This window comes from Prunus avium, chromosome 5 (genome assembly GCF_965620075.1).
Source record: "Prunus avium chromosome 5, drPruAviu1.hap1.1, whole genome shotgun sequence".
NCBI classification, from domain to species: domain Eukaryota; kingdom Viridiplantae; phylum Streptophyta; class Magnoliopsida; order Rosales; family Rosaceae; genus Prunus; species Prunus avium.
The window spans coordinates 24863677-24887876 of record NC_142288.1 but is presented as its reverse complement, the minus strand read 5'-3'; the positions used below and the strand labels follow the sequence as shown (position 1 = coordinate 24887876).

The following is a 24200-nucleotide window of genomic DNA, read 5'->3' as shown; positions in this document are numbered from 1 at the left end:
TATTAGTAAACGGTACATAAAATACCGGATGATAGAGCCTGCTTCATACATAAAAGAGCAATAAATTGTTCAGAATGACAAGAGATTCCAACAGACAAAAGTACACAACCAAAACAAAATATGGTTAAAAAATCATCAACAAGTGCAACCATACATAACATAACTAGTCAGAAGGGTAATCGGAATTCAGAAGTTTTCCTGGACAATGTTTTCCTCAACAAGTTTTGCCTTTATGAACTCTCTGATAACATTCAATGCTTCATAGGAAGAGCTCTGGACAGGCAGAAACTTGAATATACGATGCAAACTAGACACTGGAGCATCTTCAACGGATCTAACAAGCGAGATAAATGCATTAACAAATGCAGTGGGCACACAATCAAGAATACCCTTATTCCATATGTTGTCCAGGAGAATTGTTTCCCTTGATGATGCAAGAAGAAAATCAGCTTGAATTATGAAGGGAAAGTTTGTCACCATCTCGGTTGGAAGGAAGGCATAGACCCCGGGTGAGCTTGTACCTCTATGAAGGTGTTCTCCGATTGGAAATGCAAGCGTGATCACCCACTCATCTACGTCCATTCTCTTCTCCACTCTGCATTCCTGCCTGACAGGAAACTTCTGCTTCCACATATAATAGCTGCATTCATTTTCAACCGCATTGCTACTTTCTTCTGCAGAGAGATGGATGTTGTGAAAAATGGACAAACACTTTCACTCACTCCCCTAATGATCTTGTTGTTGATGGACTTTGTGACACACACAATGATGGATGAATCACACACACACACACTTGAGACAACAACCAAGCACAAAGTGACACAAGAATTTACAGAGGTTCAGCAATTGCCTACATCCTCTTGGTGATCCCCTTGAGAAATTCACTTCATGAAAGAATAAGTTACAACTTTGGTTTTACACAGAAAAACCCCCTTAGAACTCTATTCTCTCCCCAAGCTCTCTTTTCTCTCACACCCCTTGCTCAACACTTTGATGCACTTGTGAAACACTCTCACAACCCTTGGTGTTTCCCCCCTTGGTGTCTAGACTCTCAAGACCCCAACTCAGCTCCTAACTTGAACTGATTGCTCTCCCTCACGTTCTCCCTTGGTGAGTTAACCTCCTTTGAACACAATAGCACCCAGCTACTTGACCACCTTGAGATTAACCACTCCTAACTTCAACTTGCTTTCACAACTTATAATGTCTTGCTTTATCTCCATTACCTACACAAACCAATGGACACAAGATAAGGCACCATCTTGTCTTCCACGTTCCTTCCTTTAGTCTCCCACTTAGACTAAAGATCAGATCATGCAAGTAAACAAATCCCACTTCAGCCACCTTCCACAAAACCAGAAAATGGAGAATAGATTCTCCAAACCAAGACAACCAATTGGCAATGAGTGCTCTCCCAACTATACAGCAGGTAGTCCACCTTCTTTTAACTCAGAAGTGACCCATTAAGCACCTGCAATTAGTTGGAAAGCGATAGCCACTGAAAACACAGTTGAAAACACGTAAGAAAACATCAGCACAGCACAGGGGCGACCGGTCGCTGATACCTTGCGACCGGTCGCTACGACCATTTGGATACATAGCGACCGGTCGCTGATACCTTGCGACCGGTCGCTTTCTGTGATTTTTTCAGACTTCGACTCTGTCCAAAAACGACCGGTCGCCCAAACCTTGCGACCGGTCGCTGCCTCCTTCACTTGCAACCTTAATGTGAGCCAAATTTCCAACAATCTCCACCTTGGCGAACCATTCAATCACCCCCGTGAACCATTGTTGACCTCTAGAACCTCTTCAACCTCTTAGAAATCGTTCTAGTAATTTCCAAGAGCTCCACCATGGCAATACACCTCTTGCCTCAATGCACCTTTGGTGGAAGGTGCTCCACCCAAGCCTAAACTTGAGTAACATGGACCTCTTGTGCAGAAAAGAGTTCCCCCTTGCCAAATTCGTTGCTCCTTGCCTCCTTGGAACCTTGAATCTTGGACTTCTCTTGATATGCAAACCACATACCAAACCTTTGTTCACTAAATCCCCTCTTAGCACACCTTGCTCTTGGATTTAAGAACACATTTCTTTTCATCAATGCACTTCTCCAACTTTCCCGCTTCATGCTCCCTATAGCACTCCGAAAAGTGGTTGGAACTTCATGGTCCATCCATCCAAAACCTAGGGACGGTTTGATGGATTCCTTGGGCTTGGACCTTGCAATTGATGATGGCTCTACCTCAAGTAGAACCCCTTTGTGAGTTTGTTGTTGTTGCCCTCCTTCTTCAGCCCTTGTGTCAAGCTCCACCTCAAATGGAGTCCCTTCCATGACCACCTTGGCAAGAAGCTTCTCTTCAACAACATCCTCCCCATCATTCCTTGTCTTGATTTCACCTTTGTGGATATTTCTCTCCACACTTTCTGCAGCTTTGAAATCAAGCACCTTTGATGATGAACCGTTAGTCATACAACCTTGACTAACCTTCCTTGCCCAAAATCTCTTGAGCACACTTGCAGCTACATCATGTTGGACCGGCTCCTTGACATTAAGACTTGTTGCTTGCCCTCCTTCTTTGGTACAAATCTCTGCACCACCCAAGAGCTTGTATGTGTTGTTTGGTTGAATCTCCCCCATCATAACCACCACAGAACCTTGTGTGACCATGAGCTTCCCTCCTTTGGCCTTGTAAGAACACCCTTGTCTATCCAAAGAGCCAAGAGAGAGTAGATTCATTCTTAGTGTAGGTACAAACCTTACCTCACTAAGAGTCCAAACTTCACCACCTTGCAACTTGATCTTCACAGTCCCTATGCCCAAAACTTCACATGTAGTTTTGTCTCCCAACATAATCTTGCATGCATCCTTATCCTCATATGTGTCAAACATCAACTTATTTGCACACACATGATATGAGCACCCGGAATCTAAAATCCAACTTGAAGAAGAATTCTTACACGAAGAACTTGCCATGACTTCCCCGTTACTTTCCTCCGTAACCGTCAAGAGTTCATCACATGTGTCCTCATCACACACGTGGGCTGAACTTCCAGCTTTCTTCATCTTGTTCAGCTTCTCCTTCCATACCGGACAATCTCGTCTCCAATGATCCATAGATCCACACTCGAAGCACCCTTCATTGTCCTTGGACTTAGTATTCCTTTTGTTGCCCTTGCCTTCTTGCTTGCTTGAACGACTCCTTACGAACAAACCAGCATCTTGAGAGTTCTCCTCCGAACGTTGAGACATCCTGTGATGCGTCATCACATCTTGCACCACCTCCTCAAAATTCAAAGTACTCTTCCCGAACATAAGTGTAGTTCGGAAATGCTTATAAGACGGAGGCAAGGATGTTAGTAACATGAGTGCCTTATCCTCCGTATTATACAACACATCAATTCTCTGCAAGTCAGCAACACATCTATTGAAGCTGCTCAAATGCTCCATTAGATTTCCTTCCTCCGCCATCTGAAGATTTAGGAGTTCCTCCTTGAGGAAGAGCTTGTTGGACAGCGACTTCCCTGCAAACATCTCTTCGAGCTTCTCCCATGTTTGCTTCGCTGTGTCCTTCATCACGTTGATGAGCACCTCATCGGAGATGAAGTTCTCGATGGCTCCTCTAGCCAACTCATCTAGCACACCCCACTCCGCATCTGTCATGGTAACCGGCTTCTTCTCTTTGCCTTCCAAGACAACACTGAGATTTTGTTGTGTAAGGGCTGACTTCATCCTCCTTTGCCAAAGTGTGAAGTTCTCCTTCCCTGTGAAAGGCTTCAACTCCACCTTCATGCTGACAGATTGTGGTAGCCTCTGATGCATAGAGCTACTTCCACCTTCAGCTTCCTTGTCACTTGCCATCTTCAACACACTAGCACTTGCTGCTCCAACACAGCTCTGATACCACTTGTTGTGAAAAATGGACAAACACTTTCACTCACTCCCCTAATGATCTTGTTGTTGATGGACTTTGTGACACACACAATGATGGATGAATCACACACACACACACTTGAGACAACAACCAAGCACAAAGTGACACAAGAATTTACAGAGGTTCAGCAATTGCCTACATCCTCTTGGTGATCCCCTTGAGAAATTCACTTCATGAAAGAATAAGTTACAACTTTGGTTTTACACAGAAAAACCCCCTTAGAACTCTATTCTCTCCCCAAGCTCTCTTTTCTCTCACACCCCTTGCTCAACACTTTGATGCACTTGTGAAACACTCTCACAACCCTTGGTGTTTCCCCCCTTGGTGTCTAGACTCTCAAGACCCCAACTCAGCTCCTAACTTGAACTGATTGCTCTCCCTCACGTTCTCCCTTGGTGAGTTAACCTCCTTTGAACACAATAGCACCCAGCTACTTGACCACCTTGAGATTAACCACTCCTAACTTCAACTTGCTTTCACAACTTATAATGTCTTGCTTTATCTCCATTACCTACACAAACCAATGGACACAAGATAAGGCACCATCTTGTCTTCCACGTTCCTTCCTTTAGTCTCCCACTTAGACTAAAGATCAGATCATGCAAGTAAACAAATCCCACTTCAGCCACCTTCCACAAAACCAGAAAATGGAGAATAGATTCTCCAAACCAAGACAACCAATTGGCAATGAGTGCTCTCCCAACTATACAGCAGGTAGTCCACCTTCTTTTAACTCAGAAGTGACCCATTAAGCACCTGCAATTAGTTGGAAAGCGATAGCCACTGAAAACACAGTTGAAAACACGTAAGAAAACATCAGCACAGCACAGGGGCGACCGGTCGCTGATACCTTGCGACCGGTCGCTACGACCATTTGGATACATAGCGACCGGTCGCTGATACCTTGCGACCGGTCGCTACGACCATTTGGATACATAGCGACCGGTCGCTGATACCTTGCGACCGGTCGCTTTCTGTGATTTTTTCAGACTTCGACTCTGTCCAAAAACGACCGGTCGCCCAAACCTTGCGACCGGTCGCTGCCTCCTTCACTTGCAACCTTAATGTGAGCCAAATTTCCAACAATGGACGGTGTAGGACTGCGCATCAATGTTCTTTCTGGTCACAAAGTTAGTCTCACTTGCTATCTCAATTGCACTTACAGTGTCGAGACTTGGATCGCCATTGTCTTCCCTGACTGAGAGCTTCTTAATCTTTGAAAGAAACAACAGAAGCTCACGGTGTATGCTTGAGAGCTGCTGCTTCACAGGCTGGACCTTGTCAGCCTTTAGAGGTAAGATCAATGTTGTGGTGGGAAGAGCAGAAGCAGAAGCAGAACCATATAACTGTTTTATGTCAGACAAATTAGGGTTTGTGTCAACCCATTCAGGAACTACGTACCCGAGATTGCAATGCACACAAGGATCTTCACTGAACCTTATTTGATATCCATTGCTGAAAACATAAGGGTGTGCAGTGATGAGAAACACACTTTTGAACCCAATTCCTGTATATTAATCACAAATTTGGTTAAACAACACAAAACGAAAAAGCACATCCGAGAACATCAACATGCTTAGGCATTCGAACAGACAAGAGCTTAACTCAGAATTTAACATAAACAAGAGCAAAATATTCTTGGAGAAGCTATATAACATATGCCTGTTTCTCGAGTCACAATAAAGCTTAACCAAACATGTTGAGAACGTAGATTTTGAGTAAAGTCGCCAAATTTTTTGAAGCTGCGTACATTTTCGGAAGGCCTGAAGCTTTAAAAATCAGCTGTGACATTATTTTATTTAACATTGTGGTCTGGAACATTCTCTTGGATGAGAATGTGAACCCAAAAGTTTCAGATTTTGGATTGGCACATATCGTTCAAGGCACGCATAATCTAGCAAATACTCACAAGATTGTGGGAACAATATAAGCATCATCTCTTTCTTTTCCAATTCTCGGAAATCTTCTTTAAAAGTTATATCCTTGAACACACTGTCACTCATATTGTTAATATTACTGAATAAATGGCCTAGGCGGGGCCTAGGCGGTCTAGGAGGCGGCTAGGCGGTCTAGGCGCCCGCTAAGCAGGGCTAGGAGGTCTAGGCGGGCTAGGCGGGCTAGGCGGTCACTAGGCGGTTGCTAAGGGGGCTAGGCGGGCTAGGCGGTCGCTAGGCAGGAGCTGGGCAGGCGCTAGGCGGTCTAGGCGGGTGCTGCGCCTAGAAGAAAAAAGACGCCATTTAGGAATCTCCAAGGTCAGGGACGAGATCAGGATGGTGCTATGAGCGAGAGAGATGAGGATTGAAGAAGAAGAGAGGTCGGGTTATGTCTGAGCGAGAGAGAGAGAGAGAGGGACTGGAAGACGGCTCGTATAAGAGTTAGGGTTTGAGAAGGAAAATTGCATTTATATGTTGATGAAAAAACAAAAGAAAAGATGGGCCCCCGATTTCTCCTCACACAAATTGAAGGTTTTCCTGTTTAAGAGAAATTTTGAGTCAAAATAAACATATGCCTGTTTCTCGAGTCAAAATAAAGCTTAACCAAACATGTTGAGAACGTAGATTTTGAGTAAAGTCGCCAAATTTCGTGAAGCTGCGTACATTTTCAGAAGGCCTAAAGCTTTAAAAATCAGCTGTGACATTATTTTATGGACAATGCTTGGCTCCTGATATATCAGGAGCCATTCCTCCTCAACCATGACGTGGGCTCCTTCAAAAACCAACACGTGCCTTTTTTTTTTCTTTTTTTTTTCCCTCTTTCCTCTTCCCCAACGCTTTTACCCCAACTTTTTTGCTGGTTTTAACCTAAAAAAAACCTGCAGCCTCCCCAAACCACCGCCACCCCTGTTCCGAATCCAGGAGAATGAGCTGAAAATGGGGAAGATGGAAAATGAGCTGCTCTCTGTTGGACTTCCGGCCGGAGAAAACTAGCCGCCGAGGCGGCGAACCGGCGGTTCAATTGAAATTTGGTTTTGGATTGGAATCCACCCTCATCACCAACCTCATCCCAAAAAAATTACAAAGCCAGAGAATTTGTAAGACCAGCAAGCCAGCCCCTCGCCTTCGCTCACCTCAGATCTGGAGGGTAGAAAGTCGCCGATCTCCATTGTTTCCGGCGTGAAGAGAGAGAGAAAGGGAGAGATAAGTGATGGAGAAATGAGAGAGAGAGAGAGAAGAAAAAAGAAACCAGCAAAAAAGTTGGGGTAAAAGCGTTGGGGAAAAGGAAAGAGGAAAAAAAAACACACGTGTTGGTTTTTGTAGGAGCCCAAGTCATGGTTGAGGAGGAATGGCTCCTGATATATCAGGAGCCAAGCATTGTCCTTATTTTATTCAACTTGTGATCACAACTTCACAAGGCTAATGTTCTAACTAAAGCACAGATATGAAAAATGAAAAATAATAATTTCAAATAATTAAAAAACACTCAGAATTAATATAGATGTCATGTACTGATGATATACACATACCTTTCTCCCCAATATAACCGCGATTCCTGTTGCCTTTCTTGGTGGACCGTCCAATACCGCAAATGGATTCTATGTTTTCAGGAGAAAATCCTTTCTCATTGTTGAAAACCAGCAATGTGGCAGGGGCCCCCGTGGCTGTTACATCCCGGGATGTAATGACAAACTCAAGTGATGGATCAACCCCCTCTGCGTACTCATTATCTTCTGCATTCTGTAAAGTAAGTAGTATTAACCATTAAATTATAGACTGACAAATATATACTCAGATATGTATGCACACACACAAAATTAGAGATTCAAAAGATTCTAAGACTATGCACTAACCTTAACACCAAACTTAAGTCATGATATGTAGGAATGTATATATAAAATAAACAACCTGGATGAGTTCCATGAGGAAGTGAACATCTTTGGCATAGAGTTCAGCAGAGAGAGTATTGATAGCCTGGTGAAGATCCTCAGTTAAAGGGTTGAGTCCATCTGCTCCTATGGAGAACTTTGTCTTCCTTATCTCCTCTATGTGCTCTCTGGGTGTCGCCATTTACGTCACTCTTCTTCTAATTAAGCTGAGTTCACAGAGAAGGACTGAATGAGACAGAGTAGATAGAACAGATGGTGTGGTTTTGACTGTGAGACTGGTGATGAGTTTCCTTATATGGTAATTTTGAGAGAGAGAAGTTCATTGATATTGAGAGAGAGAGAGAGAGAGAGAGAGAGAGAGAGAAGCATGATCATGAAATTACTTTAGACAAAAGCTGAGAATACTTTATACAAAGTAATTAACGAGATTACTTTACATATGGGATGATATTTTTTTAGTAAGTGGAGTGCAGTTTGAAATAAGTCTTATAAATAGTTTGTATGTCAAACAATTACTTAATGCATATAATTTAATTTTTGATCGATTTGAATAGGTTGTGTGTGAAGTTATCTCAATCTAGAGGGTTTATTTTTATTTTGGCAATTTCATTTTTTTGTCCACTTAATTTGATTCATCTTCCACATTGGTTCATGTCATTTCAATTTTGGCAATGTTAGTCATGCGGTTTAATCAAGTCCAAATCGTACACTCCGTCACATTAATTGATGAAATTTAAAGTGGGAATATCACCAACTGACCCGTTGATATATATATGATCAGCCAATAATTCTCACATTAATATAGTATAGATAAATTATGACAATATTATATTTACTAAAATAAACAAATAAAACTTGGTGATGAGGGTTAATGATTCAATGCAATTAGAGGAAAGGTAACCATCTCAACGAAGGAAGAAAAAGTGAGAGAGAGGAAACAATTAACAAAAGCAAAAGAAGAAAACCAACAACAAACATGATTGAAATGTAAACTTATCTAGTAAGAAAGTGAAAGGAAACATTTGATGTAGTGGTAAAATAGCTGGGATTTGTACGAAAATCATGAGCTTTGGACGCTGATTCGTCGTTTTAGTCTTTGAGAATCTAAACACCTTTCGTCAACCAAGGCCAAAGTTGGTATAAGGCAGTTCCAATATTTCCATACATCTATAGCGAAACACACCAAACATTACCACAAATATTATTTCATATAGCATGCCTAGGTGGAAGAAGGGAAGGCAGAATTGAGAAACTCCTCCCCAAGCTTTTTAGCAAGTGGAGTGCCGTTTGAAATAAATCTTCAACCTTCAACTCTTCCCTTCCTTGGGAGGGAGTAAAAATATAAGGAAAATAAATAAAAATTCGTAAAGTGCAATCCTATAAATAATTTCTCACACAATTACTTAATGCATATGATTTATTTTTTGAACAATTTGAATAGGTTGGGTGTGAAATTATCTCAATCTGGAGAGTTTTTTGTTTTTTTTTTTTGGCTCAATTACATTTTTGGTTCACGTAATTTGACTCGTCTTCCAGATTGGTTCATGTTATTTCAATTTTGGCAGTTTTAGTCATGTGGTCTAATCAAGTCTAAATCGTAAATTCAATCACATAAAATTTTAAGTGGAAGTATCACTGGATATTTACGAACATAAACAAGGGTTTTTAATTGAAATGGTCCTTGAATTTATGCATGAATTTTATTTTGGTACTTCAACCAATTTTTTCAAGCCAATGGTCCTCCAACTCTTCCTTTCATGTCAAATTGGTCACATCGTCTAACTCTGTCAATATTTTCGTTAATTTGAGGGCCAAAATCATGAAAAATATATACAAATTGATGATATTTTAGCCCTTCAATTGATAGGAATATTGGCGGAGTTTGACGGTGGGACCAATTTGACACAAAATAGAGAATTAGAGGACCAAAATGGAACTTGGTATAAGTTCAAGGACCATTTCGATAAAACTTAGTGATGAAGTTAAGGATTCAATGCAAAGAGAGGAAAGGTAACCTTGTCAAGAAGGAAGAAAAATGAGAGGAAACAACAAAAGCAAAAGAAGAAAACCAAACAAACACTATTGAAAAGGGTAAACTTATCTAGTGTAAAGAAGAAAGTGAAAGGAAACAGATGATGTAGTGGGTAATATGAGTGGAAATTGTACGAAAAGCATGAGCTTTGGACGCTGATTCGACCACCGAGTCCTTGAGTCGTTTTAGTCTTTGAGAATCTAAACACCTTTGGTAATATATATATATATATATAGCCACACACCGTCCCGTTCAAAACCAAGTTGCGAAATCAAGTAGAGTTTGAATTATTGGATTGCAGAGTAGAAAAAATGGGAGCGAATGAAAGCAGGGAAGGGTCTGGAAACAATGAGGAAAATGGTGGTGACTTGCGCAACGACAAGGCTGACTTGTCCACTGGTGCAATTGCAGCTGGCGCTGTGGCAGGAGCGGCTCTGCTGGCCTATGGTTTATCCCGTCTGGTTTCAGGTTCAGGTTCAGAATCAGAACCAAAGCAGAAGGGGAAGACGATGAAAGCTCCGGGCCGAGGAGGCGAGCAAATCTTAAGGGATGATTTTGCGCGTGACCCTAAAGGTTATTTCAAAGACCTCCACCGCAAATAGATAGCCAGTGAGGGAGGGAGAGTGGGAGGATTTTGCAGTTTCCTTTATATCAATAAATATACTGCTGTGCGTGGCTTTTCTTTCTCTTGTATGTTCTGTTGTTTGACGTTATATATATTTTGGTGTTTTTGTAGCTCATTCTCTTTGTTCTGCTGGATTGAGTTCTGAATTCAAATCGCATAGAGGACAACTGTTAATTAATAAAATAATAAAATAAAAACAACAGTCTGATCAGGTTTGGATCATCGAATCAACCCAAAAATACTCTGCTTCTAGTATGATTTTGGATTATAATTCGGATCAAGTAAGTATGGATTAAATTTGGACTCAAATTAGATTCCGGACAAGGCGGGCTTGATTGTAGGGCGTTGTGCCATCAAGCTTACCAATTCCTGGTACAATTATGAGTGGGTCAACTTTGCACAATTCCTTTCGTCCTGGTGTTTTCATACACTCCATGCCCTCGCCCTAGGCATATAATCTAAATTGTAATTTAATTACTTCCAATTCAAAATGAAGAACATAAGATTAAACAAAGTGACAGCAAATTAAATATATACAAGTTGTGCATTAAAGCAAGAAATTTAGGTTAATGCATGCTAGAAAACCAAGGAGGACTGTGGGATTTGATCTTTAATTAACTTCTTTCTTTGATCAAGTGAGAGAGAGAGAGAGGGAGGATTTGGAAAATGCCACATGTTCCAACTTTAGAAAGAGAAAAATTCAAGGGCTTCTTAGATCTAGGTCCAAAACTATTAGCTATCATGAGTTGACTATGCAATCATATTGAAAAATACAACAAGCCATGATGTGCCACAACACAAGGCCTCTTGTGAAAATATAATTCAACATATCTGACAGATTATTAGCAATCTTGCAGCTGATTTTAATTACAAACCAATAACCTGTCCAGAACAAGAGACTCCCATTGACAAAAGCCATGAAAGGCCACCAGGAAAAGATTGTGGAGGTCTATAGATCATCACAGAGTTCCAAAGTTCAAGGGGTGAAGATAATCAAAGCGGGGGACACTACATATCGCTGTTTTGCATGGCAAAACAAAAGTTGAGCTGTATTTGGTGGAACAAATGTTGTTGTCTAAGGTATTCAACATAAAATTTAGCTGCTGCAAGGATGTGGAAAATTGCTATTCATTCAGAGCCAGTACCATTCTCCATGTTGCCCTATCTCCAGTGAATAATTCAGTATGTGTGTGCCCACAGCTTGAATATAAGGAAAATAAAAATTCGTATAGTGCAATCCTATAATAGTTTGTCACACAATTACTTATTTCATATAATTTAATTTTTGAACGATTTGAATAGATTGGGTGTGAAATTATCTCAATCTAGAGAGTTTTATTTTTATTTTGGCCCAATTACATTTTTTGTCCACGTAATTTGACTCATCTTTCCCATTGGTTCATGTCATTTTAATTTTGACAATTTTAGTCATATGGTTTAATCAAGTCCAAATGGCACGCTCCGTCGTATTAATTGATAAAATTTAAGTGATGAAAGTATGACCAACTAACTTGACGTAGTGATACAGCATCACCCACTAAAATAGTATAAATAAATGACAATATTATATTTACTAATATAATAACAAATAAAACTCGGTTAATGATTCAATGCAAAGAGAGCAGAGGTAACCTTCTCAACGAAGGGAGAAAAAGTGAGAGAGAGGAAACAAGAAAACCAAACAGACATTATTGAAATGAAAGGTAAACTTATGTTTTGTTGTTTGCATTCAGTTTGTGCTTTCAGACTTTGTATTCCTCGTTCCTTGTTTTAGTAGCTCATACTCTTAGTTCTGTATTCCCTCGTTCCTTGTTTATATATATATATATATCACATAACTTATAGATTAGCTAGAGAAAGAGGCCATGGATACAGAGGTGGAAATGGGAAAGGTTTCACAAGAGGAAGTGGCCTATGGCTTGTTAAAAAATGCAATGGTTTCACCGGAGGAACTGACCTATATAGCCTGTTCAAAAATTCCATGAAAGGCCACCGGAAAAGGTTGTGGATCATCACAGAGTTCCAAAGTTCAAGAGGTGAAGATAATCAAAGCGGGGGACACTGCTCTACATATCGCTGTTTTGGATGGCAAAACAAAAGTTGTGCTGCATTTGGTGGAACAAAAGTTTCCTAAGGTATTGAACATAATTCTTTTTTTTTAAGGCAACACAACACACCTCTCCATTTAGCTGCTGCAAGGATGTGGAAAATTGCGGCTATTCATTCAGAGCCAGTAATGATGATATTATGTACCACCATTCTCCATGTTGCTGTCTCCGGCAAATAATTCTGTATGTGTGTGCCCACAGCTTAAATATAATTTTAACTTAATTTAATCTCATTCTTTATTATGAAACTGATTGTGCGTTGTTCATAACACCTTTCAGCTTACTTAAAACCTTTAAATGCAATGAAAAAATAGAGTACTGTCATCTTTAGGAAAGTCTGACACAGACTCAATAACTTCAATGCAGGGGAGAATTGTTTCCATATAAAACTAAAATTTATTAGGACTTGTATGTCAAAGATCATTATGGTAGTCTCACCTCAAGTAGAAACAGAATCCGAAGTAATCAAAGATTGGTATAAATCAAGAAATTGACCTATTAGTAAACCGTTCTGAAAATACCAGATGATAGAACATGCTTCAATAAAAAGCAATAACTTGTTCAGAATAACAAGAGATTCCAACAGACAAAAAGTACACAACCAAAACAAAAGCAATACTTAATGCATATGAATTATTTTTTGAACAATTTGAATAGGGTGGGTGTGAAATTATCTCAATCTGGAGAGTTTTTTGTTTTTGTTTTTTGGGTCAATTAATTTGACGCATCTTCTAGATTGGTTCATCACATTTCAATTTTGGCAATATTAATCATGTGGTCTAATCAAGTCCAAATGGTAAACTCCGTCACATAAAATTTTAAGTGAAGTATCACCATATGACGTGGTAATACGGCATCACTCAATAATTTCTCACATGATAGTAGAGATGAATATAACAATATTATATTTACTAATATAAACAAGGGATTTTAATCGAAATGGTATTTGAACTTATGCTCAAGTTCCATTTCGGTCCTTCAACTAATTTTTTCACACCAATGGTCCTTCAATTCTTCCTTTATTTCAAATTGGTCACACTCTCTAACTCCGTCAATATTTCCGTTCATTTGAGGGCTAAATCATGACAAATATATACAAATTGAGAATTTTAGCCCTTAAAGGGACGGTAATATTGATGGAGTTTGATTGTGAAATCAATATGACACGAAATAGAAGAGTTACAGAACCAAAATGGAACTCATATATAAGTTGAAGGACCATTTCTACGAACAAAAATAAAACTTAGTGATGAAGGTTAATGATTCAATGCAAAGAGAGCAAATGTAACCTTCTCCACTAAGTAAAAAAAAAAAAAAAGTGAGAGAGAGAAACAAGAAAAGCAAAAAAAGAAGAAAACCAAACAAACATTATTGAAATGAAAGGTAGACTTATCTAGTGGGAATAAGAATGGGAATTGTACGGAAAGCATAAGCTTTGGACGCTGATTGGACGCGGAATCCTCGAGTCGCTTTAGTCTTTGAGAATCTAAACACCTGTCATCAACCAAAGGCCGAAGTTGGAAAGGCAGTTCCAATGTTTCTATATAAATAATATAATCACGTAGAGTTGCAAAATCAAGTAGAGAGAGTTGAGTTTGGATTGATTGAATAGTAGAAAAATGGGAGCGAATGAAAGCAGGGGAGGCTCTGGCTCTGGGAACAATGATGAGGACGGTGAAGGTGGTGGCCCTGGGAGGAACAATGGTGGAATTATAGCAGCTGGCGCTGGCGCTGTTGCAGGAGCTCTGCTGGCCTATGGTTTATCCAGAAAGGTTGCAGGTTCAGGTTCAGAATCACAATTAGAGCAGAAGGAGGAGGAGGAGAAGCCGGGCAGAGGAGGTGTCCTAATCTCAAGCGCTGGTCTTGAGGATAACCCCAAAAAAAAGGAGCCAACTATGCTGGCGTGGAAGCCTCCCCCTGCCTCTACCATGAAGTTGAATATTGATGGTTCTAGAAAGGGTTCTAGTGGTGCTATTGCTGCTGGGGGTCTTATTAGAAACTCGGCTGGTGATTGGATAGCAGGTTTTTCTGCCAATTTGGGTCATGGGGATATTTTGAAGGCTGAACTGTCGGCTTTGTGTCATGGTCTAGAGCTAGCTCAAAGGATGCAAGTGACAAAGCTTATTGTTGAAACTGATTCTGAACCTGTCTTGCACCTTTTGAATACTAATTTGGAGGATCATCATCCCCTCCTTATTTTGCGAAACAAATGCAGATCCTGCTTGAAGAGCTCCTGGGATTGCAAAATCAACCATGTATACAGGGAGGTTAACTTCGCTGCTGACTATTTGGCCAATATGGGGCACGGGATGGAAATGGGTACTCACTTCTTTGATATGCCTCCTGATGGTATTATTGGTGTCCTCCAGGAAGACAGAGATGGTCGCTCAAGGTCTAGATTGATTTGATTTCAGTCTAGTTGTTTTCTCATCTCTCAAGCCCACTTTGTTACCCCCAAAAACAAAAAGAGAGGGTGGGAGGATATTATTGGTGTCCTCCAGGATGACAGGATAAATAAACTGTCGTAGCAGAGAAGTCTCGCTCAATGCTCATCTATCTATTTCTACTATGTCTTTGGCTTTGCTTTCTCTTGTTGTTTGTGCTTTCAGACTTTTTATTGTATTCCTCGTTCCTTGTTATGAATTTCATGATTCCTCGTTCCTATTGCTATGTGATATATATTATATATATTTGTTGGTGTTTTAGTAGCTCGTACTCTTTGTTCCGTTGGATTAAGTTCTGAATTCAAATCACATAGATGATAATATTGTTATTTAATAACAAAATAAAATAAAAACAACAGTCGGGTCGGGTTTGGATCATCGAATCGACCCAAAAATACCCTACTTAATTTGAATCAACCAAAAACACTTCCCTTCTAGTATGATTTTGGATTATACTTCAGATCACGTAAGTATGTATGGATTAAATTTGGATTCAAATTATACACTGGAGAAGTAGTGCTTTGAAGTAGGAAATTAAGGTTAATGCATGCTAGAAAACCAAGGAGGAATATGAGATCTGATCTTTAAGTAACTTGTTTCTTTGATCAAGTGAGAGTGAGAGGGAGAATTTGAAAATGCGACATATTTCAACATTAGGAAGAGAAATGTATACTCAGCGTGGAGAGTGACTCACATGCCTAACTTGGGTCCCTATTTTTCAACTTTTTTTATTTATTTGAGCAATGGTGCTTTTCATGTTGTTAGTTCTTATTGCAGAATTTGTTTTTTAAACTTCTGTTAATAAATAGTATGGCCACGTAGAGTATAACAGTGCATCTATATTTTTTATAAAAAAAAATATCGGCCGCTTAGGTGGGTCCATTTTTAAAATATTTTTTTTTATTAAATACTTCAGTCACACGGCTATACTGGGGTCTTTTTTTTTTTTGGGTTATTCGCAGCAATGGTCCCTCAACTATACCCCAAGTTACACTTTGGTCACTGAACTCAAATATTAGTTGCAGAGGTCACTCAATTAAGTGTTTTGTTGCACCGTTAGTCCTACCGTCAAGTCTGTTACTTTTTCTGTTTAAAATGATGATGTGGCAAGCATCTCTTAGATTATTGATGGGCAAATGTGACTTTTCAGTTAAGATTATTGTGGCAATGATCCCTCAACTATACTCGGAGTTACATTTTGGTCACTCAATTAGTTGTTGTGTTGCACCATTAGTCCCTACCGTTAGAGAGATTTGACGGTAGGACTAACGGTGCAACAAAACACCTAATTGAGTGACCTCTGCGACTAATATTTGAGTTCAGTGACCAAAGTGTAACTTGTGGTATAGTTGAGGGACCATTGTTGCGATTAATAAATAGTATGACCGTACGGCTATACATTTTAAATATAATATATTTAAAGAGTAGCCACGCTGCTATATTGCTGTGTTTTTTAATTACGAGTGTAGCCCGCGGCTAGGAAGAGAAATATAACTACACACAACGCTATCTAGGCATGTGAGTCACTCTCCTTCATTGAATGATTCAGAACCCTTACCCGTCCAAAAGAAAGGATCATTATGAGTTGAGTAAGCAATATCATAATGAAAAATACAAGAAGCCATGAGTGCCACAACACAAGGCCTCTTGTGAAAATAGAATTCAACATATCTGACAGATTATTAGCAAACTAGCAGCTTATTTAAATTACAAACGAAGAAACTGTCCGGAATCACAAGAGAATCCCATTCACGAAAGCACACAAGTCACACAAATAAAGTTCACAACACATATTGACAGACTGATACTACAAATAAATTACATTGACAGACTTACCTTCCTCTCCACCTCTATATATAAATTTCTAATGCAAAGATAAAAAATAAAGAACGTGAACCAAACATTACCACAAATGCTTCATAGCATGCCTAGGTGGAAGAAGGGAAGGCAGAATTGAGAAACTCTTCATCCTCAATGAAGATTTGCAAATTCTTGGACTTCATCAAAAAATCAACTGCTTCCTCATTAAATTCTAGCACAAAGGCCAACTTGATCAGCTCAGAAAGTGCAGGGATATGATCAGTGTGCTCCCACAAGACACCATCAGATATTACTTCAGAGAAATATGTGGCAAACTCAATGATGCTTTTCTGTCCTCCAGACCTGTCAATTTTCTGAGTGAAAAATTTCGACATCTCTCTGTCCCATCTTATCTTGCGGCTTGCTCTCACATTCAAAATCTCCCCAGAAGACAATGGTAAGTTATATCTTACAGTGATCGGTTCAGTTGTCTCTACAACAGTGAGATTGAGAAGACCTTGGACTGCTTTTCGCCTCATCCCTGCTTCCATTTCAATGGGAGGGCAAGCTAGAAAACCAAGAATCAGATGGAGTAGCGCTTTCCCGATCAATTTCTCCGTTGGAATTACCTGTTGATCAACACCATTTTCTATGGACAGCTCTTCCTTCTGTACAGATTCAGAAATAGCACAAACACCAATTTTCCTATACATTTCAAGCAATGTAGTCCGAGGCAAGTCAGGCAAGCTTGGCTGAGGATACCAAACAAATACGGGGTCAGGAGAAGACTGTTCAAAAAGATCCTTAAGTTGAAGGTCATCTGGAAGGAAAACATCTCGTTTGTTTAACAAAAAGATTTCATCTGAGCCTGAATTAACAGGTACTTTCACCAGGGCCTCAGGGAGAGCTTTCTCAGTTTTTGCATTCCAGTTCTTTGAAACATACCTCCAGAACTTGCAACATTGATCCTGCGACAATCCAGTTTCAGAAGTTTCCCACACCTTCCAGAGCTCGCAGTAGTCATCAATTGAAGGACGGGACTTTACCCCGTAAGCCCTGGAGAAGAACACGAGTAAGTTCTGCTCAAAGTAGTTCTTCAGAACAGTCAACTGCGAACCAAATAGCTCATCCTTGTCATATACAACACAGTCATCTGGATTAACCCAATCTCCATTCTGATCTCCCTTCGGAATCCAGATCCATCTGTCATCCTCACTATCTGGCTCCCACTTAAACTCACTCAAGTAATTATATACTCGAACGAAAGTGGAAAACTCATCATGAAGATAAAGCTGGCTGGCAATCAAAGGACATCCTTCTGCCGCTTCAACAATCACTCCTATTGCAGACAGCTCTTGTCTGTATGTTGCAATTTCACAACCATAAAATTCTACATCAATGAAAGGCCCATCAGTCTGCTTTAGATACTCACCAAACTTGGAATCAAACAACAAGCACTCGCTGGGAAGCCTATAACCAGCACCAGTCTTTAACCATGCCTGAGAAACTTTTTTCATGAACGCATCAGGAAAGGAGTAATCTTTCTCCTGCAATAGAATCCTTATGCATTCCAGCAAAGCAAGTGCGTTTCCTCGAGAAATGCAGCTCGGATTCTTGGGAAGCTGAAGACCAGAAGGCACAAACTTGATCCCGTCCTTGAATTCCACAACAACCCCCAAGCTCTTCAGCTCTTCCTTATATTCATGAATGTTCTTGCCATACCAATTATCAGAGTCGTCAATAAAAGGGAGAAGAGGACATATTGGAGAGATAGAATCCCAATTAGGACTATAGAGAATGCACTGTCTTGGAGATCTATAAACACCAGGGCGAGTACGCAGCCACTTTTCTTCGCGAATGCAACTCTTAAGATCCGCAGGAAATCTAAACTGAGTTCCCTTCAGCTTTCTGCAACAGGACAAAAATGATGAAACATTTTCTTTGGTGATGATGGAAGCCTGCCGGAAATGGCGAGCAAATACTTTTGCAGCCTCTTCAAAATCAACGACTACCCCTATCTTTCTCAACTCGTCTCTATAGGAAAAGATTCTGCTTCCGTAAAAATTATGATCAATCAATGGGAGGCCACTAAAGACCTGAAGAAGGCAACCCCATTCAGGGTGAAACAAGAGACATTCACCTGGAGACTTGTAAACATTATTTGTCTTCAGGCATTTCGCTCCTCTCAATGCTTCAACAATCTTATCAGATGAATTTGAAATATGCATAATTTGCAGCATTAGTAGAATGGCCTCAGGTGTCAAAGCAGTTAAGCATGCAGGTGACTTAAGGTGGTCGATGATAAGATGGTAATTTTTTTTGAAGGAGACAACCACACCAAGCAACTCAAGTTCTGTTTTGAAATATAAGATTTCTTCACCATATAACCCCTGATCAATGAAGGGAATGTCACTTATTTTGGATGCAATTCTCCACTCTTGGTCAAACAAGACAGATCCAACAGGAGACCTATAACCATGAGATTTTGTTTTAAGCCATTGTCCTTTTCTGATACTGCGGATGAAATCGTCTGGGGGAAGACATTTGTCCCTCAAGAGCTTGATAAATTGTAGTATTGAAAGTACGTTGCCTCTAGTTAAAGTGGACGACGCTGCCAGAGACATAAGATGTTTCCCAATAAACTCACATGCTTCTCCAAATTCAAACATCACGCCAATTGTTTTCAGCTCTTCCTTGTAACCATCAATTCTCTCACCATAATAACTCTGGTCAACCAATGGGATATCAACAAAAGCAGATCCGTTCTGCAAAACGTTTCCCCATGATGGTGTAAGTACAAATGACTGCGAAGGTGGCCTGGACGCAGAAAAACCATTCAAAGTAACTTTCAACCAGCTACCTTCCTTTATACATTTCAAGAACTTCTCCGGGATGTAAGCCCTTTGATATCTCAGGTGACGAATCCATTCCAAAAGCAAGAATGCATTTTTCTTAGTAAGTGTTGAAGATAGAGTTGGAATACAGGCATTGGGAGCAGAAATATTAGGGACATCCGAAGCTCCAGTATGAAGTTTGAGGAACTCAAGGAGCTGCTTCGATTCAGTAACTGTACCTGCAAAGCAGCCTGGATTCATGTAATCTTCTCCTAACTCAACATAGCCTTCTTCTGTCCATAGATTTGAATCAGTCAACCCAGCCCACTTGCTTTCGTTGGCAGGGACAATAACCCCTGTCCTTTGTCTGATGACATACCCGTAGTTATTCACGAGTGGCATCTTACCACATAAATCAACAACTTCAGGATAAGTGATATATCTCTCGCAGAATGAATGATACAAAAAGTGGGCATATACAACAGCAGGTTTCCGTTCATTACCAAGAGAATTATAGAGGCAAACTGCATATTCGTGAACATTTAAAGTATCAACCTTCATTTCTTCCGCAAGCCATTTCACCAACTTGTCCTTGTTAGGACATGACTGGATAGCTTCCTGGGTTCTTTTTGGCATAAAAAGAAGACTTGCCACAGATATAAATTCACGGTTCCAGTCAATCAGCCATGAAACTTCCCAAGATTGACGGGATAGGCGAACCTTCTTTTCACCAGTCCGCATTGAGCTCAAGCTGCACAAAGAAGCACGCTCATAAAGATCCACAAATTTTATTAGTGGTATGTACTTGATGTTGGTGCAATGAAATTTGGGCCACCAATTATCAGCAATAAACAGTAGAAGTTCCAAGTAGACATCTTCTGGAACCCCAACTACCAGATTGGAACTCTGAATGCATTTAGCATACCATTCATCATCCACTGGTTCAACTCCAAGGAAACTCAGAATGTGATCATACTCCTCTTGGTCAAATGAATGACACAAAACATATTTTCCATGGGAAGAGAGATTCGGCAAGCTTACCCCTACTTTTCTTGCCTTTCTCAAAATATTCCAAAAAGCAGGCAATAACCTACCCACTTCACGAGGTTTATGGAAGAACTTCTGCTCCTTGTGCGGCTCACATGGTACAATATCTTCCTCCACCAATCGTGCTTTGATCGACTCCCTCACAACATTCAATTCATAATAGTGAGAGCTCTGGACAGGTAAGAACCTGAAAAAGGGAGGCAAACTAGATACTGGTGCATCTTCTATAGTTCTCACGAGCGAGAGAAATGCATTAATAAATGCAGAGGGCACACAGTTCAGAATTCCTTGATTCCACTTCTTGTCCAATAGAATATTTTCTCTTGATGATGCTAAAAGAAAATCTGCCTGAATTATGAAAGGCAAATTTGTAATCATTTCGGTGGGAAGGAATGCATAGATCCCGGGTGAGCTTGTTCCTCTATTAAGGCGTTCTCCATTTGGAAATGCTAGCGTGATCACCCACTCATCAACCTCCATTCTCTTCTCATCTCTGCATTCTTGCTTGACAGGAAACTTCTGCTTCCACATATAATAGCTGCATTCAGTTTCCAACTCATTACCATTTTCTTCTGCAGAGAGATGGAGCGTGTAGGAATCAGCATCAATGTTCTTCCGCGTCACAAAATCAGTCTCACTTGATATTGCTATTGCGGTTACAGTGTTGAGCCTTGGATCCTCATTAACTTCCCTAACTGAGAGCCGCTTAACCTTTGCAAGGAACAAGAGAACTTCAGGATGCATTTTAGAGAGCTGCTGCTTCACAGGTTTGACCTTGTCAGGCTTTAGAGGTAAGATCAGTGTTGTGGTTGGAAGGGCAGAACCAGAACCATATATCTGTCTTATGTCAGACAGAGTTGGGCTTTCCTCAACCCATTCTGGAACTATGTACCCAAGATTGCAATGCATACAAGGCTCTTCACTGAACCTTATCTGATAACCATTACTGAAAATGTAAGGCTGAGCTGTGATCAGAAACACGCTCTTGAAGCCAATTCCTGTAGATTAACCACAGATTTGACTGAATTATCACAACAATGAAAATACATACATACTAAAAAAGATGGAAAACACATCTAGGCACATCAGCAAGCATTCAATAGCTCATTTGTGGATTAATAACAGTCATCATGTATGTGAACATGGGCAAGCTATCAAAACAACATTGCATGGCTTCCACAAAATTCATCTGGCAAGCTTTAGAAAAAGCCAATGATAAAAGATAACAGCTAGAGGTCACCGGTCATAATTTTAGTTTGCAATTTGGGCCAAATAGATTCAAACTTTACTCCCTTTTAACTCATCATTGCTTCACACAGAACCTGTATATCTTTCAATTAAGAATAAATATTGACCTTTTAAATGGAAAACTGTCTTAACCTCTTAATTAAAAGATCCAGACAATTAGGGTATTTCATAATCAAATGCACTTGTGAGTTGAGTTTAACAGATTTCTTAATCCACTCAAATCACCAAATTATTTGTAATCTCAAGTCATGGGAGATGTAAACCAATGGATTTAGTGTCTAATCTCTATATCATGTCAAGATTGGTAAGCAGAATACAAGTTTTCCTTCTGACCAATATTCTTGGAGAAGCAATATAAATAAACTTATTCCTGTTTCAGGGATCAAAATATAGCTTAACCAAGCATGTTGAGAAGGTAGATTTTGAGTAAAGTCACCAAATTTTGTGAAGCTGCATACATTTTTGGAAGGCCTAAAAGCTAAAAAAAATCAACACTGACATTACTCTGCTCACGTTGTGGTCTAACTATTGGTACACTATGTCACAAGGCTAATGTTCTAACTAAAGCACAGATAGATAAAAAAGCAGAGTTCATGGAAATCATGTACTGATGTATACGTACCTTTCTCCCCAATATAGCCGCGCTTCCTGTTGCCTTTCTTGGTGGACCGTCCAACACTGCAAATAGACTGTATGTTTTTAGGAGAAAATCCCTTCTCATTATTGAAAACGAGCAATGTGGCAGGAGCCCCTGTGCCGGTTATATCCCTGGACGTTATGACAAACTCAAGTGATGGATCAACCCCCTCTGAGTACTCATTATCTTCTGCATTCTGTAAAGTTAACCATTATTTGTTATTTGAATCAACTTAAATTAACCATATAAGAGACAAAACTAAGATCAAAGTTGCTCATGTTGGCAAGTTCAACTGTATCCACTTGCTTTTAATCAAGGATATCACCTAAGCATATGGATTAAGGTTCACAGACAAATACTATCACATAACTCTACTAACAATCATCAATCAAAACATTGTAGCATCTTAATCAATGTAAGCTTTAACAGTTCATCTTTATTAAATGTATTAAACAAAGTTGAAAGGTAAAAATCCTTCAAATACATTCTCCAGCACACATGCATACGCATATAAACACACATATATTCCTTCATTTCTCTTCAAAAAGCATTTAGTTCTCAAGTGGAGAAGAGGATGGCCAATTAATAAAACAGAAATCATTGAACTCAGAGTGCCATAACCTTTTTATGTACTGAAATTTAACACCAAACAAAACTCATCATGGATATACTTTTCAGTATAACGTCTAAATTATATATATATATATATATATATATATGTGTGTGTGTGTGTGTGTGTGTGTGTGAATGTAAACCTGGATGAGTTCCATGAGAAAGTGGACATCTTTAGCATAGAGCTCAGCAGAGAGATTCTTGACGGCCTGGTGAAGATCTTCAGTTAAAGGGTTGAGTTCCCCTCCAATGGAGAACTTTGTCATGCGTATTTCTTCTATGTGCTCTCTCGGTTTTGCCATTTCCGTAAAGTCGCGAACAAAAACACAAAGGCACAGCCTTTACCAGAGAGTAGAGAGAGAGAGAGAGAGAGAGAGAGAGAGAGAGAGCAACCAGAGAGTGCAAGCAGAGGGTAGAGAGAGAGAGAGAGAGAGAGAGAGAGAGAGAGAGCAAGAAGAGAGTAAACAGAGAGTCGGAATGAGCGTGGGACGAAAAAAAACTTATTTGTTCACTATATAACTCACTCTCTTTCCATTTTCCCAATAAATGGGATGTTTATTTCTAAAAGGATATAATTTTATATTAGTAAAAGTTTAAACCGACAAAGTTGTTGTGGACAAACATTAATCCGGATACCGAGCCTTTAAATTTAGCTATCCAATCACCTCCCAAACATTTTATTAATTTGACGAGATATTATTAAGTCCGAAGTTTGAAACTCCCTCTCCCGTTGATTTAAAATATATATTTAATTTAAGTATTACATTAAAATAAAATTATTAATAGGAATGTACCCTTTACTTATACACTTTTTTTATTTTTAAATTGCTTTAATTTTAATTGATGAATTTTGATCTAACAATTAGAATATGATATAAGAAACTTTGATATAACATTACTTAATTATTAAAATATATACATATATTTAGTAATATAAACAAATAAAACTTGTTGAGGAAGGAGGTCAATGATTCAATGCAGAGAGAGGGAAAGGTAACCTTGTTAAGGAAGGAGGAAAAAGTGAAAAGAAACAACAAAAATTAAAGAAGAAAACGAAA

At 39.6% G+C, this 24200-nt stretch overlaps 2 protein-coding genes across 2 annotated transcripts; both read right to left on the bottom strand.

Annotated features, from left to right (window-relative positions):
- LOC110756956 (protein NO VEIN-like) lies at positions 1 to 8082 on the bottom strand. Its single transcript, XM_088253866.1, has 4 exons — positions 7775 to 8082; positions 7396 to 7606; positions 5024 to 5439; positions 1 to 711 (listed from the first exon to the last, which is right to left on the bottom strand). Exons 1-4 carry the CDS (start codon positions 7934 to 7936, stop codon positions 187 to 189), a joined length of 1314 nt encoding a protein of 437 aa, XP_088109992.1. The 5' UTR covers positions 7937 to 8082; the 3' UTR covers positions 1 to 186.
- An 8605-nt stretch (positions 8083 to 16687) lies between these two features.
- Positions 16688 to 23657, bottom strand: LOC110757195 (uncharacterized). The gene is made up of 3 exons (XM_088253338.1): positions 23286 to 23657; positions 22516 to 22726; positions 16688 to 21643 (listed from the first exon to the last, which is right to left on the bottom strand). The coding sequence occupies exons 1-3, from the start codon at positions 23442 to 23444 to the stop codon at positions 16893 to 16895; spliced, it is 5121 nt and encodes a 1706-aa protein (XP_088109464.1). The 5' UTR covers positions 23445 to 23657; the 3' UTR covers positions 16688 to 16892.
- Between the last annotated feature and the right edge of the window lie 543 nt (positions 23658 to 24200).